Source organism: Octopus sinensis, unplaced genomic scaffold, assembly GCF_006345805.1.
Source record: "Octopus sinensis unplaced genomic scaffold, ASM634580v1 Contig02042, whole genome shotgun sequence".
Classification (NCBI taxonomy): Eukaryota; Metazoa; Mollusca; class Cephalopoda; order Octopoda; family Octopodidae; genus Octopus; species Octopus sinensis.
Window position 1 is genome coordinate 705740 of NW_021825323.1, and position 18619 is coordinate 724358.

General features: G+C 35.0%; 1 protein-coding gene and 1 pseudogene across 1 annotated transcript; one reads left to right on the forward strand and one right to left on the reverse strand.

Moving 5' to 3' along the window:
• Positions 1–2719: 2719 nt before the first annotated feature.
• On the reverse strand, positions 2720–3730 carry LOC115227175 (RNA 3'-terminal phosphate cyclase-like protein). The gene is made up of 3 exons (XM_029798088.1): positions 3708–3730; positions 3223–3345; positions 2720–2831 (listed from the first exon to the last, which is right to left on the reverse strand). Exons 1-3 carry the CDS (start codon positions 3728–3730, stop codon positions 2720–2722), a joined length of 258 nt encoding a protein of 85 aa, XP_029653948.1.
• A 13364-nt stretch (positions 3731–17094) lies between these two features.
• On the forward strand, positions 17095–18246 carry LOC115227207 (annotated as a pseudogene).
• The last annotated feature ends 373 nt before the right edge of the window (positions 18247–18619 follow it).

Sequence of the window (18619 nt, forward strand, 5' to 3'; positions counted from 1 at the left end):
TGATTTTTGGAATAGCTAGGTCAAAGGTCTGAAAAAATCCGTGCCCTGATCACCGAAATGATTATACATAAACTCCTACCAAAGGATTTTCCGCACTTGAAGGGAAGATCGTCGTCCTATCAGAACTTCTCTCATTCTCACGGTCGAGCCCATCAGGTTCGACTACGGAAGAAAATCCGGCCTAGATTTAGTGCTCTCTTTCAATGTCAATAAGCGATGCATGTCGTATAAATTTTCCGGCACTATGCTTTACTACAGGCATTCTCAACCTTTTTTTGTTCATCGCCCCCTTAGATATTTTGTCGCCCCCTTTGAAATTTTATCGCCCCCTTGTCCACATACAATTTAAAAATTTTTGGGCATTGTCCCTTAATTGGTTGTTTTTTTGTATATAACTCAAAAATCAAAATATAAAATAATAATCAAATGTAAAAAATAGAATTTTTATTAAAAATTATTAGCGAGACCCTTGATATTGATGTTACTCGCTAAATATTCTATGTCGGGTTTAATTCTGCTCAACTTTAGGCGTATATCGCCTCTATAACACACTTGCAGTCTATTCTTTCACATTGTGTATATGATTGACAAAACTAAATCCACTTTCAACTAAATAAGCGGTAGGGAATGTCAATAGTACATTACTCATTTCCTTCCATAAATTTGGAAATTTCATTTGTAGATCTTTTGATTGCCAAAATTTAGAGATACCATCCTGTTGAAATCTGTGAATATATTCTTCATTATATTTCAATTCAATTATCTCTTCTTGGATTGTTTCGTTCATATCTTCTGGCACACATGAAAACGGATCAATCATCCATGCTTCAAATTCCAAATCAAACAAATCTTTGAATCTAAGAGATTTTAAATATAAAATTTAAGGATTAACACTATAGAAAAAATATTAATAAATCTGAAATCTGAAACATTATTAAAATTAACATGTATAAATACTTGTATTATATTAAAATTCGAATATTTTATTAAATATATTATCGCCCCCCTGTACAAAATTTTCGCCCCTAGGGGGGCGATTCGCCCCCGGTTGAGAACACCTGCTTTACTAATTATAAAATTCCTTATTTGTAGTGATTTTTTATTTTAAAATCCTAAAATACGTTTTTAAAATATATTTAGACTCTAGCTTATTTTAAATACTCTGATTTACGAATGAAACTATGCGCGAAAAAAAGAAATTGTAAATAAAGGTTATTTATAAAAAAAATGAAATAGTCTCGATACTCACTAGCGCTTCGATCGTTTAGCCATCATTTCGATATATTTTTTTTCTCTCAAAAAATATTGATAATATTTATTTCTCTCAGACTTAAATATCTGAATAAATTCTTCCAATGACAGTTTTTTTTCATAAAAATCATTGACCAATTTTTCTGATTTTTCATCAGAGAGAGAAGCTTCAATTTGCAATTGGTCGCGAACTAACTCACGCGAAATGCCATGATTTCGCAATTCTATAAATCAATGAAAATAAATATAAAATGACCATTTTTGTTGGCTAAAGTTTGAAACTGGTCAAAAAGTGATGTGAGTTCTGCATGTTCAGATTGGACAGATTCCCTCAGTCTATTATACTCTTCCCTTAACTGCAATGTTTTTGATGCAATCGAACAACAATCTGACGAAACTTCATTATAATGTGATTGGAGTTGCATTATCTTATTAATTAATTTTTTAAAGATAACTTGTGGTGATTTTCTTGTAAAATTGGTTGCCTTCTCCTCATCTTCACATATTTGCGTCAATTCGTCGTTTGAAAGAGTGTTTAGCAGTCCAAAAAACTCAGAATTCATATTTTAACAATCCAACGTCACTCAAATTGTTTCCAAAACACTAATAAATTGAAACTAATCTATTATAAAAATATTATTTAATTTTTAATCAGTGATATATGAATCAAAGATAAAGGAAATTGAATAATTATTATCTGCTTTTCGGACAAATAATATGTATGAAAATTTCTAACAAGAAAAACTAATATCCTTATTTGGACTATCGAAAAGGTATTTAGAAGGCGGATCTTGCTATTTCGAGTCGGCTTAAAAAACCGTAACCACATTCAACACAAGTCTTTGTAGTGATGAAGATATGCTGAGTCTCAAAAAGGCGAATTATTGTAAATTGAAAATTTTTTAAGGAATAATTAGTCATTAATAAGTATACTATTAATTATTCAACTCAGATATAATTAAATCATCTTAAAATAATCTTTTGCCATTACTTGTACACGCGCACTAAAATTTCCTATCAAATATGATTTTCGCATTGTTCATATTATCGACATAAACAATTGGCAATCTTCGATTTATTTGATCATAATATTCAATATAAACACAAATTACATTTTTTTCTGTTAGACAGACATGGTTTGAAATTGCCCAAAAAGTTGCTGAGCGAATTCAATGTGTATGAAAACACAGACATGGACTATGACGGATATCCCAATGCACACCTCGATTGTTGTCAAACACAACAAAACAATATTATAATCCAGGATAAGATTATTATGATAGAGGTTAGCATCACACCTCTAGGTCATTTGCAGATAGAGGAAGTATGACGTCTTCGTAAACAAACGAGGGATTATGCACGACTCTATTGACCATCCCATTCCTTGTGGGATGACACGGGACCAAATCTTACATTTCTATGATTTTCGAATAAAAATCGAAATATTCAGAATTATGTAAAAAATATATCAAATAGCTTCTTTGCTAGCATTCCGATATCCAACTCCAACACAAGTATAGTACAACTTGTCACCCCCTTGTTGAATCTCCTTCTCTCTAATGACGTCAACCTTAAAACCCCTCCGAAAAAGTCTCGATATAGCCGAAGACTACTAACACTGAAAAATAAACCCAATAAATAACGTGTAGGTGGAAGGAGGAGACATTAAAGCCTTAGAAACATCCGATTTATTCATCAACATCATCCAGCAAACCAAGAACTGATTTCCAGTGCACGTATATCCTCCCTTTATAAGTCAAATAATCCCCAACTTTGTAAATTTCGAAAATTAGGCGTTTTGCTGCCTCGTGTCCGACATCTTCCGGAGTGCTTGGATTCTCAACGCACTTCAAGTCAGAAAGACGTGGCTTTGAACATGCCTGGGCACAGTAGATAACTCCCGTGGTTGTCTCAGCCCACAAAGTCATACCAAATCCAGGGGAAGAACTGAATAATCAACAATACAAAAACCTTGTCTTATCTCCTTTGGTGTGGTGTGTATTAATATATATGTCGGGAATAAATTTATTCAATATCGACCGAGAAGAATAAAGAATTCGATTTGAAATTGTCGGAGAGACCCGAACAGTCCATCTTAAATATTTATTTAAAATATATTTACGCAATTCCTCTAATTCTCCGAACTTTCCCACAATCTACAAGTTGGAGTGGCCGGAAGGAAGAAAGCGGAGAGCAATTTAAGACAACCAGTCCTCCTCCATTGGGTTTAACTCCTCTTCTTTTAACGACAATTTCAATCAGAGAATCCCCGTCCCCCATAAACTTCTTCACCAAAGGCAAAGATGATTGAATCAAATAATCAACCTAATCCATAAAAGTTAGCAGAAATAAACAGAGGGGTCGTTGAAATCGTCAGTTACTCCCATAAGTGTCATCGAAAGGGGACTCTTTATGAAAGAAATTATCATAAGCATAAATTGAATATAATATCCAACACCACGTGACTTGGAACATTCATGTTCGAAATTTCCGCCAATTATTGTCCCAGGAGAAAAACTTAATTGAGTTCCTGAGATTTAAAGTAGTATTTTGTTACCAGTTTCGTCGATTTTAATGAATGTGCCATTTGTTAGTTTCTCGATTAGTTTTAATAAGTCAATTTGGTAATCTTTTCTTTGTGATATTAAATTACCTTGGAACATGACTTTAGTTTCATTTTGATTTTTCTGGTTAATTGTGATGTTTCTACCACTGATAAGGGAGCATGCTAATTTAATCCGAAGCAAATTCGTATCTTGGTAATTGATAATATTTGATGAAATAAGCATGGCCCACCAACTACAATTAGAAAACACGTTTTTATTATAACAATATATTTAAAATACAATAATAAATTTTAACTATACATTTTTTAATTACTTGCATATTCTTAACTTAATTGATAACTTGTCTTCTGCAAACCTCGTCTGATTACACTGTGCCTACAATCATGCGCTAGAATCCCACTTTTAAAAACATACTTGGAATGAAAGCCCAAAGTCTTTACATTGTAACTGATTCAAATATGACGTTTTTCACTGTCTTCCTTCATGAATATCAGTTTCTGGAATATCTCGAAGCGACCAGTAATAGATGTCTGTTTCTTGATAGGCACTTACTTCTTACGTGATAGTTAATTTGGCGTTAATAAATAATAAAATGGAAAGTTTTTTACGTTTTAACGAATTCGATTTTATATATTTGTGTCAAAAAATTGTTGCTTGCAGACATAACGGATACTTTCATTTCAAATGACATGTAAATTGCCTATTAAAAAATTTTATCTAAGGTAATCCTGATTTATATTTTTCAATAATCATTCTCCTTTGAGAGTTAGTTTTATTTATTATTGTCTTTTGCTACTTTTTAAAACTTTCTGAACATGCTTCTGCTCGGTTTTTTTCTAATTTAAACAAGTCCCAAGTCCACGATTAACAACAATAATCATAATATTTTTATCAAAGTAATAGGCTGAATGCATGGGCATATTTATTATAGTCTACTCCAATTTGTGTCTAGAGTTAAATAAGAACAACTGATAATTTTGTTGATCATCTACCATAACTTTACTTTACTCTAAAAACCTGATAACTTTCACTTTTATTCTATAAATCAATTCAAGTCAGAATGTTAAGATAGCATAGTTTTTAAATAATTTGTTTGATAAAAGTTGGATAGTTTTATTTATTATTTATTATTTAAAGACCAAACACGGGCAAAGCCAGTTAATTATAGTTATTCCCGTGATCGCCGATCCAAACGAGGGAGATCCTTCTGAAAGGTTCAATCCTTCCCGCAAGATCGGCCTGAGACGACGATGTCCAGGGTCTGAGAAGCTAAGAGTCCTCTTTCGGTAGGCATTAAGTGCCTCCTGAGCGTTGCCATATCCGAAGGAATTTCCAACTGACATGGTGGACCCGTAACGCCACGCTAAGCCGAAAGGTAAGAGATCCCCATTTCCAACTGTGTCGTGCCAGAAGTACTCGTTGCCTCACGGGCAGGGGAACAATAACGAGAATTAGCCCCAGGATGAAAACGGCCTCCTTTGGAATCGAACTCACGACCGTCCAAATCCATTATCCATAGCTTAGTCTTCAGCCAAGGATAGTAAAGATCTTTAAAATGTGTAAGTGCGACAAAACTTGCTTTGATTATTGCTAAATTTTTGTTTTTTTGATACTGTATTGTTTTCAATTTTTCTAGTTTTTTTTAAATTTTCAAGGAATACCGAATAAAAAAATCTTTTTTATCTACTTTCCAAAGTAACAACATATTCCAAAAAATCTTTGTTCATAAAAACGTGACCGCAAGTATTTTAATACTTAATGTGTTTTCCTCTTCCCTCATAGACTTCCAGAACCTTTTTTGTGAAAGCGCAAAACATATTTGGCCACAATTGTAGAATAACTCAAGCGCAAATACAGAATCAAAGAAACTGGGGACCTTGATTTGAACATACTGAGGGAAGTGCAGAAGAAGCGCTTGATTGAGCAAATAAGGAAAAAGCCATTGCATGCAATTCTCTTCGAGTGTTTAAATGATCCTAACATCGATGTTGGTGAATCCTCTCATTGGTTATCTCGTGAAAATAACTCCCCCAGAACCGAGAGGGTTTCGTGTCTAATACAGGACCAGTCACTGTAACTCAGCCAGGAAGACAGTTGATCATTTAGCGACGAGGTGTGGTCGAATGCTAAATAGTGACTACTCAAGAAGACACAACGAAGTAGTGAAGTGTATACATTTGCATTTATACACGAAGTATAAAATAAAGAAATCCAGGGGGTTGAAAACTCATTCTGTTTAGTCAGTGGTTGCAAATAATATTGACGAGATTCGTGTGAATACGACAATCTGAGGATCGAGAATAACAAGCCAAACATCTTCATACTCGACAAAATGAGGAATACAATCACGCTTATTGAGATTGGGATTACCTCCTAAAAAATCTAAAGCAAGTTGAGGTGGAAAAGCTCCATAGATACGATTTGCTTGCTAGTGAAGTGGAAGTAATCCACAACACAAAGGTAACTATACTACCACACCAATTTAATCGTACAGTAAACAAATAAGAGGGGATAATGTTGATCTAACTAAACATAAAATTTCAATTTATCCCCTTAGCACTCCCCATATAAGGCAGAAGCAGAGGAACTGAAAAAGCTAATTAATCGGATTTGAGTTGAGACGAAAGGGAATTTTAAGTTCTTTTCTCGAACGTGTCAATAAAAATAAATTGAATTGAAGAATTTGCCTAGTTCATAAATAAAGCAATTTTTTAGTTTTATCGTTCTGTTTGTTAAATTTTTTTTTATTTGTATTTTTTTTGTATTCACACGCTATCCGAGGCTCATACTTTAAATAATTGATTTATAATTGTTTCAAATTAATATACTTAATTGTTTGTTAAAATGATATAAAATTGATCTTTATCCTTGAATTTGTTGTTTTAATGACAGAGTAACGTCACCGTGGTCCACCTTTCTACCCAACTAAAAAATGCTTTTCTCTTTCAAGATAAACAATCCTACTCATAAATTCGTTTCTGAAACAATTTTTTCAAAAAATGTTGGTTCTGAGATACATTTTCTAAATCAGGTGTTCTCAACCGGGGCGAATCGCCCCCCTAGGGGCGAAAATTTGTGTACAGGGGGGCGATAATTTTTACAAGGGGCGATTTTAAAATAGCACGCTGTTTTTACATTCTTGTTTGGTATCTAAGATGTCTTCTCGCTCAAATAAGAAAAGTCGTCATTATCAAAACGAATATTTAAAATATGGGTTTATTCAAAGTACTGAAGATACAAAACAGCCTTATTGTCTTATTTGTCAATGTTCTTTCTCAAATGAGGCGATGAAGCCTCACGATTACTGGATCATCTAAAACGCAAGCACCCCGGATAAAATGTCAAAGCCGATTGAATATTTTCAAATTTAAAATACAATTTTGAAAATAAGAAAACGATCAAATCGTAATTCACAAAGCCAGTACATGATGGTTATTTAACACTTATTTATATGTGAGTTGTGGGTGCGCACATCGCTTCTTATAAAATTGCTGAATTATTGCGAAAACTTCCAGTTCTCATACTATCGCAGAAAATGCAATAATTCCATCACTGGAAGTAATAATATCGGATGTAATGCATCAAGATGCTTCTAAAATATTAACAGTCTACCTCTTAGCAATGATTCGATTATTACTATTATTATTTAAGCAAACAAAATCACCGTCTTAACCATTAACTAACACGTTCAGGTGATTCGTCAAAGAATTGATGAAATGGGTGACAATGTTAAGGAAATCCTTATTGAAAGACTGAAGCGAAGTAAGTTTTCAGTACAAATTGATGAAAGCGTCATTGTAGATAGTAAAGCTGTTTTAATGGGATTTAAACCCGACATAGAATTTTTAGCGAGTAAACATCAATATCAAAAGTCCTCACTATAATTTTTAATAGAAATTCAATTTTTTACATTTGATTATTATTTTATATTTTGATTTTTGAGTTATATACAAAAAACCACCAATTAAGGGACAATGCCCAAAAATTTTTAAATTGTAAGGACAAGGGGGCGATAAATTTCAAAGGGGGGCGATAAATATCATAAGGGGGCGAATGAACAAAAAAAAGGTGAGAATGCATGTTCTAAATCACCAAATTAATTAATTATGATTGAAAGTAAAAACTTTTATACGTGTGAATAGTTGTTGAAGTTAAAAAAGTGTTTTAGCTTTTAGAACTAGTCCAAGATGACAATTATCCTCGTGATTGACATGTAAAAGGAATTTACTTCGGTCAATAAAACCAAATTGCTACAAGTACTTGGAGGTTTATTAGACGACTTGAAAAAGAATAGTTAGGACAGTCATGTTAAAGACAAGCCTAACTGATGACTAGGGATGCATTTTCGGAAAATATGAAACAACAATCGGTACTTCCCAAAGAGATCTAGTATCTCCTATTCTGCTTTTAATTTTTTTCTAGACTTGCGACAGTCTTTGAAATAAAAACAAATATGATAGCTTATGTAAGTGATATTGATAGCCTTTATTCAAAAGACACAAGACAAGATATCAGACCGGCCACTAAAAGTGAAAATGGAAAAAACGGATATCATGGAACTGATTGAAAGAAATGATATGACAAAAGAATTCTAGCACAAAAATAAGAAACATCACAAGAAGGAAGACACGCACTTACGGCACACTATACAAACTGGAAAAGTCATGTCTCGTCCGCAGAGGACATTTTTACATGGACTGGTGAAAGGAATACTATTTATAACTCGAAAACCCGAGGTTGGAAAAGACAATTTTTTTAACAGAGATCAACTAAAATTAGTTATGTCTTTAAAAATTAAACTAAAATGCCGCCGGGAATCCTCTAAAAACAAATACTAACATTAAATATCTCAAGAAAAGATACAAAAATGCACTCCAAATAAGAATATTGATAAACTTAACTAATCACTATTACAATTAACAGAAAAAGGTAAGTCAAATTAAATGTAATAAAAATAGTCAGTCTAAACACAAAACCAGGAAGATGTATTAATTCACGCTTTGGGAAGTGGTCTGACATTCTTAGACCGAATAAAGAAACCTATACTGTCCAACAACCAGAGCGTGATCGCGTTCAAATGGCTCAAGTGTAATCTGTTCTATCGGCTTTATCTTCTCAGATCTTAATTTGTTGACTTCTGAAGCAAACACAGCTTCAGGCTCAGCAGTAGAATCAATGCAGTTAGCCTAAAAATAACCAAATCATAAACCTTAATAGAAATAACAACATTTCCAGTATTTTTCAAAAAATGGTGGGCATTGATCGCCACAATTCTAGCCTGATCTGGCTGAGCCACATCTGCGAAAATAGTATCTACCATCCCTATTTATACTCAACAAACAACAAAACCAACAACCATCCTGTATTTGTGTGGGTGGCGAGCATCCTCAATAATGGGGACCACATTTGTCCTCTTCATTGCCATTGCCAACAAATCACGGCCACACCGAACAGAAAATTCAACCGCATAAACCAAGCCCTCCTTTAAAAATAGCAATAAAATTAATTACAGGCCCTACAATGTCAGACACGTGAGAAACAGTCGTCCCCGAGGCAGCTCCTAAGTATAGGACTTTATTTCCGGGATTAATGTTTATTTGACCTATCCCTCCAAGAATTCCCGCCGCCAATTTGGACCGAAATGGATTCCAGGCTCGATATTCAAGTTTATCACCCGTTTCAGTCTAAAATGATAGGAAATTGAGTACTCGGACGCTGATTCGTTTTTCGCCATACACATCATGGCCTGGAACTAAACTTTTTGTTAACAATACGTCATCTTTCTGCCTAGCGATAAAAATTCCTATAAAAATATATAATTAGATAGTCTACCAGGAAGTCGATGATCTTCGACCATGACTTTACTTCCACCGCGGAAACCACCACGACCTCCTCCTCGACCGCGGCCACCTCCACGTCCACGAGAAGAATTCAAATTTCCGCGTCCTGCATTGGAATTGTTCCCACCACCACGACCTCCTCTTCCAGAAAATGAATTGCCTTAATTAAATTAAAATATTTTAGAAATAGATAATTCATAGAATTTAATTATAATTCTGTTAACAAAGTAACAACAAACCTCTTCTCATTTGCACGAGTATTTAAATGATTTTTTAAAAATAATTTTAATCGGAAAATAAATTTACTTTTAGTCCAAGAATTTTGTAAAAACTAAAAGACTATCATTTATAACTAAAACTAATGTGCTTTGTCATATTTTTTTGTCAGTCGTGAATAGAGTGGTCATGTATTTTTCGGCGCTTAGGTTCAGCTGATTTGTACATAGCCAAGAGAATGTGTTGTTAATATTTTCCTAAAGTCTTTGAATTGCTATGAGTATATTTTGGTCCCGTGATTTTATGATGATATCATTAGCAAATAAACAATATATTGCTGCCTGTGAAATTTTATAACTTAAAATGAATACCTTTGGATTTATCTTTGATTTAATTACTTTAAAATGATGATAAATTTAAAAAATTGATATTTCAAAAAACGTTATCAGAATATTATAACAGGAACACTATTTAATTAATAATTGTGTCATCTTTAAACTTTAATTTTTAAAATTATTAAAATTGATTTATCGGTTGAGATTGGTTTCCATTTAAATGAGGGTCAGTGAAGATCAAGTTCGAATCAGTCGGTATAAATTTGCCGAAACTCTTGGAAGCGGAACTTTTGGTAAAGTCAAGGGTAAAATCATTTTTTGTCATTATAATTAGTGGCACTACATGAAATAACCGGCCACAAAGTTGCTATCAAGATTCTAAATCGACAAAAAGTGAGGAAGCTCGATGTCGTTGCCAAAGTTAAACGGGAAATTGAAAATGTTCAACATTTCCGACATCCACACATAGTCAAATAGTATACTTTCCGACTCATTTGTTCGTAGTTATCAAGTGATATCTACGCCGTTAGATATTTATGTGGTAATGGAGTACGTCCCCGCAGGAGAATTATTTGAGTTTATTCAAAAAAACGGAAGAGTGAGGACTTTTGGTCATTTTTCATTAGCTGAAAGAATCCTTGGCTCGTCGTTTTTTCCAGCAGTTGATTTCGGGGTTGGATTACTGCCACCGACATATGGTCGTCCACCGAGATTTAAAACCTGAAAATATTTTACTGGACAACCATCAAAACATTAAAATAGCAGATTTTGGCTTGGCTAATGTCATGAGGGATGGAATGCTTCTAAAAACGAGTTGTGGTTCACCAAACTATGCCGCTCCTGAGGTCATTTGTGGAAAGTATCCTTTTTAAAATGAAAATTAGGCTTTATTTGGGGGACGAAGTCGATGTATGGAGTTCTGGGGTAATTCTTTATGCAATGCTATGTTCTTCGGTTATAAAACAATATTTATAGCCTAGTTACCATTCGATGACGACCACATGCCAACTTTGTACAGAAAGATCAAAAGTTTCGTAAAAAATGATAACTTTTTATTTAGACGGAATTTATTCTATACCGAATCACGTGTCGCGTCTGTCTGGAGATTTGATAACTAAGATCCTTCAAGTCGAAGTCACTCGTCGGGCCACAATTAAAACAATTAGGTCAATATGATTAAAAAATGTTGTTTTAGAGACCATGAGTGGTTTCAGAAGGATTTACCGCCCTCGCTCTTTCCTCAATCCAAAGCCGACAGAACTCACATCGACGAATTTGCTGTTGAAGAAATTTGTGAAGTTTTTTTACTCAAAACATAACTTAATAGAAATTTGATGTTCTTCCTGATAAGGTCTACGAGTCTTTGAATGATCCTGACCGGTACAATAACCAGCTTGCAGTGACTTATCATTTGATCATGGACAACCGGAGAATGACTGAGGAAGGTTTGTGTGTTTTGTGCATGTTTTGAGGGGATAGCCTCGGAATTTGGAGGCCGAGTGTAGACATGACAAATGAATCTTATAAGGTATTTATTTTTTACTATTTTAGGTGATCCCTCATCCAGAGAAAATGCCTGGTATTATATTTTATTCAATTTTCGAAGAATTGAAGGACGTTTCCCCCAATGATCAACCAGGAAATGACCTTGCAGTTCCTCAATCAAGAAAAAAACGAGGTGGCACCTTGGGATTCGTTCTCAAAGCAGAGCTCACGACATTATGCTGGAAATTTACAAAGTTCTGAAAAATCTGAATTATGTTTTTATAACTTTTTTAGTCGATAGGAGTGGAAAACAATTTCGACTTTTCACATTATTATACGAAGGTGGTGTGCTGCCGGTTGTCGTTATGTTCATCTTTGATGTTTTAATTTTCAGACAAAGATGTCTCTGGAACTTTTTCAGATTGATCAGCAAAACCACCTTCTCGACTTTGTGAATTTAATTCCACCCGTTCATTCGAGTTTTCTAATTTCTGATTTTTTTAAGATGAACTGTTGGTGGATTCTTTCTCTTGCCAGACTCTTTCGTTTTTTGATTTGTGTTCTGACCTAATAACTGCTTTGGCTCGATAACCATCTTAATTGATAACTACTTATACTTCGCTAATCTTTTTTTCAAATTTTAATTTTTTAATCTCAATAAAATGATTTTTCCGTGCAAGCTAATTTATAGTTTATATAAGGTCAACCCTCTATTTATTGCTACCAACGGGACAGACCAAAATAGTGCCAAAAGGCGAGGTGGTAAAAAAAGAGGTTTAAAGCTTGAATGGCATCTTATCGTGTTTTTTTAATTAGTTTGTTATTTTTTGTTTCTATGGGTTTATTAGTCAAAATAATGAAAATAAGTTTATATTTGAGAATATTTTTAGGAACAACAGTTAGATAATCTAATAATGTTTTTTTTCTTTTTCTCATTTTCTTGTTTAGTATGTTTTCGATAGTTTTCAATGCAACTAAGCAAGCATTCGAAAAATGTTCAAGCCCTACAAAAACTGTTTTGAAATTGTTGAAGTTATTCACAGCATCTTCCAATACAATTTTTAAATTTTCAGTATCTTCATTTTTGGTATCTTCATTTTCGTTTCACATTCCTCCAAGTTTTCGTCATTGTTAAGAATGTTGCCGTCAATAAGCCAATCTTTTATTCTTTAGTCGATCTCTAGGATTTCTTCTTGATCAGCTACATCAATAATGTTTAGTTCATTTAACAATTTTCCAAATCCCTCAATTTCGCACGAAAAATCATCAATAATTCTACTCGTGAGGCCTTTTTTATTCCTGAAATTGTTGATAGTCTTAGAAGAAATGTGATTCCAAGCATATGATGTAAAAATTACTGCATCTTTTATATTAATCTGTTTAAATAGCGATTCAGCAGTCATTTGGAATCAGTTTCGTTCACAATATGAGAGAGTTGGTAATGATAATGTTGAGACTTCAAGCACTTAATTATTCCTGAGTCTAATGGTTGTAATTTTGTTGTTGAGTTGTTTTGGAGTTAATAAAAGAGTGCGGTTTTATCACAGTTAAATATGTCTGAAGGTCTGCATAAAATAAATTTTTCTTGAGAGTATAAAATAAAGTCATCATAGTTACAATCTTTTTTTTAAATCCTCTGACATTGCATACTCTCATATGAATATTGCGACATCCAGCCATTAGATGCTTTAAATATATCAGTTTCATTTGAATTAGAACACACATTTCCATTTTCGTATAATGACTTTGCTTCCATCATTATAAAAGCCACCATCAGCTTCAACAATATCGAGCCATTCCTTTAGCTCCGAGTCAATAGTTTTGTATTTCAAATTTCGTGGTATAGAGTTCAAATTTTCATTTAGAGCAAAAGTTTTTTGAGCTCTACTTCATTATCGAAATAATTTTTAATAGATCGCCGTTTGATTTCCTTCTTGAATTATTATTATTATTATTAGAACCAAGATCACCGTCCAAAAACATAAAACTAATTAATCAGGTGATCCCGGCTTCTCTGAGGAGGGTCCTCAACTTTGCCCGGTGCTCCTCCCTTGTCCCGGCACAATTTCTGTGAGGGCGCGGTGGTGGTGTTTTAGGCCCTGTAGCCCCGAGGTTTCTTCTCAAGATTTCATTAAATGGGGCGATGAGTAGATGTTCGTTCGGTCCCTGCAGTGCTTTTCGGAAGCGATCTTGAGTTTTCCCGATTTTAGCGCGGTTCGTTCCGCTGATAAACCCTCCCCACGCCTCACAAGCATAGCTAAGGGAGGGTTCGATGAATTGCCAGTATAAGGCTTGTCGTGCGGGGAAGCTGATACACTGTCTGCATTTACGAGGAAACACTTTTAAGATGTTCAGTTTCTTCATGCACCTCGTAGTAATATTATCGACTTGTTGAGAGAAACACATATGACTGTCGTAAGTCACCCCGAGGATTTTCTGAGATTTTTGAAACGGGATTTCCATGTTATTTAGGTACAGGTTCACCACCGTTTTCCCAAGCTTCCTTGCTGAGGTCATAAGCGTGGTGACCGATTTTTCCGGACTCGTTGATAGTCGGTTTAGCGAGAGCCAACTTTCGAGATTGTTAAGGTGGTTCTGCAGTTTTGTACTCGCCGTGTTCACCTCACGGCTCCGGGTAGCAATTACGATATCGTCAGCGTATGATAAAATGATTGAGTCTTTGTCGTTTGGTAGCGGTAGATCCGATAAGAATAAGTTGAACAGGGCTGGTGAAAAGGGGGAGCCTTGAGGGACCCCGTTTAAAAAGTATCGAGACATCGATCTTGTATTGTTTTGTTGGATTCTGCCTCTTCGGCCGCTGAGGAAGTTAGCTAGCCACATTTTCAGTCTTGGGTGAATTCCACTAAGGTATATTTTCCTGTTCAGTATTTTTCTGGGAACGGAGTCAAAAGCCTTATGGATATCCACTGAGCACATAACCGTTTTTGGTTATACGGTTTGGTAGATAGTCCATCTGAGATGAAGTTCGTCAAAGTGACAAGGTGCGAGGTGGTTGATTTACCACATTTAAATCCATGTTGAAAGTCCAAATCCGGGAGATATTGTTTGATGTGGTTGAGTATAAGTTTTTCCAGAACTTTGGAAAGGACGCAGAGGAGAGATATTGGCCTGTAGGACGCCGGGTTGTCTTTTGGTCTCCCTGGTTTCAGAATAGGGCGAATGTGTGCCATTTTCCATAGTGTGGGTATTGCGTTGTTGTTTATAGAAAAGTTGTAAATTTGACAGAGAGCTGATATTGCCACCGGTCCTAGGTTTTTCACCAGGATAGTAGGAATTCCGTCAGGTCCACAAGAGCCAGTGCTTCTTAAATTTCTGATGGTCTGAGACATCTCCTCTTGAGTGAGGATAATCATGTCCCGACATCTTCGAGGTTTCAACGACTTCAAGCGTGGTCCATCGTATTTCCTGTGGGGGATGTTGCTGATCCCAGCGTAAAACTTTATCAGTTTGTTGGTGAAGGGAACCGCATTATCCTCACCCGATTCAAATCTCTCAGGGTTTGTGAATCTTCTTAGGGAAGCCCATACTTTTGTTAGTGGGACCTCCGCATTTAATCCTCTGGCGAACTTTTCGGCCCTCCCGTACCGTTTGTCTTTTGCAGATTGTTTTATGACTTTGTTCAGTAGTCTGATCCGATGCCGGTTATCTTTTGTAAGATGAGAGCGACCTTTCAATGAGTTTCGTTCCTCGATTAGAGGTAGAATCCCCGACGGAAATTTTCTTACTGGTTTTGGGTAAATTTTCCTCATTCTTAAGAATAATTTTCTTCCAATCAAAATTGTTCGGTAGAAGTGCTTGAGGGCGTTGTCGATCGAGTCGAAATTATGTACATCAAAGTTAACCAGTGCTTTGTCAATGGAATAGGCAAAATTGACCCAATCTGCGTGCTTGTAGTCGTATTTCAGGTTGTGGAGCCCCTTTCTAATGGGCAATTTGACTTGGACTTTTATAATTAGCGGATTGTGATTGCTCCGTAGATCGTAGGTAACGCCCCATTTGACCAGAGGTGCGAGGTTGGAAGAGCAGAGGGTCAGAAAAGGCGAATCACACGACGCATTTCCTTCTTGAATAGCAAGGAAAATATTTTGGAAACTCTGGTATGTTTTATAAGTTTGTTTTTTTACAATATTAATAGCGAATAATAGCGATTTTCTCTTTTAATAGCGATCTGAGATTCCAAGCGATTGTTAATTATCAGGGACATTGTTTTTTTAATAGAAATAACCTGTATTTTGATAAACTTACTTATAAAAAACACAATGCCTGAAAAAAGTGGTAAAAATACAAAATGGTCAAAAATAAAAAAACATAAGGGAAAAACAGAATTTCCATTTTTCAGTAAAAAAAGAAGAGTGACAAACCATAGAGGTGGTAAATTAGAGAGGCTTGACTGTATTATAACTATATTTTGATCTTAAGATATTCGGAAAAGCAAAGTAGTCTATATTATTTCAGGTTTAACGCGGGTCTTAGCAAAATCAAAATGGAGCAATAAAATCTTGATAATAAAATGGTATGGTGTGTCTGTGCACACTTAACCAACTTAAAATTAGCAAAATATAGATAAATTGTGAAAATTCATTCCCCTTATAATTAGCTAATAATGTGGAGCAAGTACAAAATGATGAAGTTTTCCGAGGACCTTCCACCCAAAAATCTAAAATATCCTTGATGATAAGGTCCTTTAAATCTTTCCGGCAAAAAAATTATTTTCTGCATTTTTCTGCATTTTCGACAAACGTGACGAGGTTCTTAAACAGATTAAAATTGTTAATATAAAATTTTAGTAACAAAGACATCGATTAGAAAGTGGCGTGATATTGGATATTTAAGAAATATAGATTTAAAATAAAAAAAAATATATTTCAACAACGAATTTTGTATATTAAAGACAATTAAAAAATGACATTTGGGACTTCATTTTGTTTTTAAGTATCATTTGATTAGTTTCACTAGAAAAGAAAAAGCTTATTGACGGATAGCCCAGGCATTACCCCAGATTATAGCGAGAAAGACTCTTTCGGCCAAATACCAGTTCTAAATGGCTCCAAGGGTTTCGAGTGATATTTTTATGTTCTGTGAAGTAAACAGAGTTTACACACGTGAGGTCCCAACTCTTTCCCGTTTGAAAAGGAAGATTTAAAGGTTGGCATTTTTGATGCTAAAGAAACCCTAAAGCTAAAATAAAAAAACTAATTTTAATAAAAATATATCTTTACTTAAATAATTAGTTTTTATTTATATTTCTAGTTATTATTTTATTACATGCTACGTCTAAATTTAACCACAAGTTCTCTTCGGCGTTGCTTACTTAGCAATGTTACTGAGCACACATTCAAGACGAAGGTACCACAGATCTAATACATTCCGACTAGCCATACAAACTACACAGACTGGAAGCCTCTCCTTCCGAGGAGAGTACTGTCTCTAGGGCTGATGCTCTGAAAATGTATGAACAAATGACCATCATACGTCGAATAGAGTCAGAATCCGCTACGCTTTATAAAGACAAACTAATTAAAGGATTCCTTCATCTTTATTCCGGCCAGGTTGTGCATAAATCGAATATCTCTTGAAGGAAGCTTGTGCGGTTGGAATTGAGGCAATGTTAAAAGAGAACGATGCTGTGATAACCGCATATCGCGTTCACGGATTTGCATATCTTCGAGGACTTTCCGTCCGGTCTATAATTGCAGAGCTCTTGGGTCGTGACACGGGTTGTTCTCGTGGAAAGGGTGGATCAATGCACATGTACACGGACACTCTTTTTGGTGGAAATGGAATTGTGGGGGCACAGGTCCCGGTCGGAACAGGAGTAGCTTTTGCTATGAAATATCGGAATGAAGATTGCGTGTGTGTCAATCTATATGGAGATGGAGCAGCAAATCAGGGACAAGTCTTTGAGGCGTTCAATATGGCGATGCTATGGAAACTTCCTTGCATATTTGTATGCGAGAATAATCGATATGGGATGGGGACTGCAGTGGAACGAGCCTCATATTGTACAGACTACTACACTAGAGGAGATTATGTCCCTGGAATTTGGGTATTTTTATCAGGAATGGTCATCAAATAGCTTGACGGGATGGATTTGTTTTCTGTGATTGAAGGGATGAGATATGCTGTAGATTACTGCCGTAGTGGGAAGGGGCCTATTGTTGTGGAAATGGACACATACCGTTATTTTGGACACAGCATGAGTGATCCGGGCACTAGGTATGCCATAAAGATGGTAAATATAGTTACCGTACACGAGATGAAGTCCAGACAGTGCGGAAGCAGTCTGACCCGATTCTACAATTGCGGGACAAGCTTATCCACTCGAATATTTCTACAAGTCAAGAGTTGAACGTTCTAAAAATGCATTTGTTTAATAGTTTAGGAAATAGAGAAGAGGTGTAAGATGGAAGTGGCTGATAGTGTGAAACTAGCATTGAGTGATCCATTTCCTGACAAAAATGAGTTATTTACTAACATTTACAATTCGCCTATTCCTGGCACGTGCTTTCGTAACTGTAACAATTAGTAACTTCTTACTTGACTAACATTGGATTTGTTGTAATTTTGCTTTCTAAGTCTTATATTTTTTAAAACCAAATAAGTAAAAAAGATAGGGAGATGGAAAATTTATATGAAATTTCAGATAAATAACGATCCTGATAAAACATTATGGGTTTTCAAAATGATTTGTGAAAAAAGAATGAATCAGGTGACAGGTTGGTTTGGGCGTGACTGTGTTTTTGATTCTCTACGTTATGAACTGCTTTTATTATTTTTTTAAAGAGACCGATGAATGGTTTAACACTAAGAGAAATTTGAACATTATCAGAGTTTTACTGCTAATTTCAAGACGCGCAAAAAGTATGTGTTTAACTGTATATGTTACTCAAACCTCAGATTAAAG

Bases quoted from the DNA above. Each gene is read 5' to 3' on its own strand.
- LOC115227175 (XM_029798088.1), bottom strand. From the start codon at position 3,730: ATGAATGTTCCAAGTCACGTGGT. The intron at 3,346-3,707 runs GTTGGATATTAT...TAAATATTTAAG, and splicing joins AATGTTCCAAGTCACGTGGT to ATGGACTGTTCGGGTCTCTC. The intron at 2,832-3,222 runs GTTTTTGTATTG...ACTTTTTCGGAG, and splicing joins ACCAAAGGAGATAAGACAAG to GGGTTTTAAGGTTGACGTCA.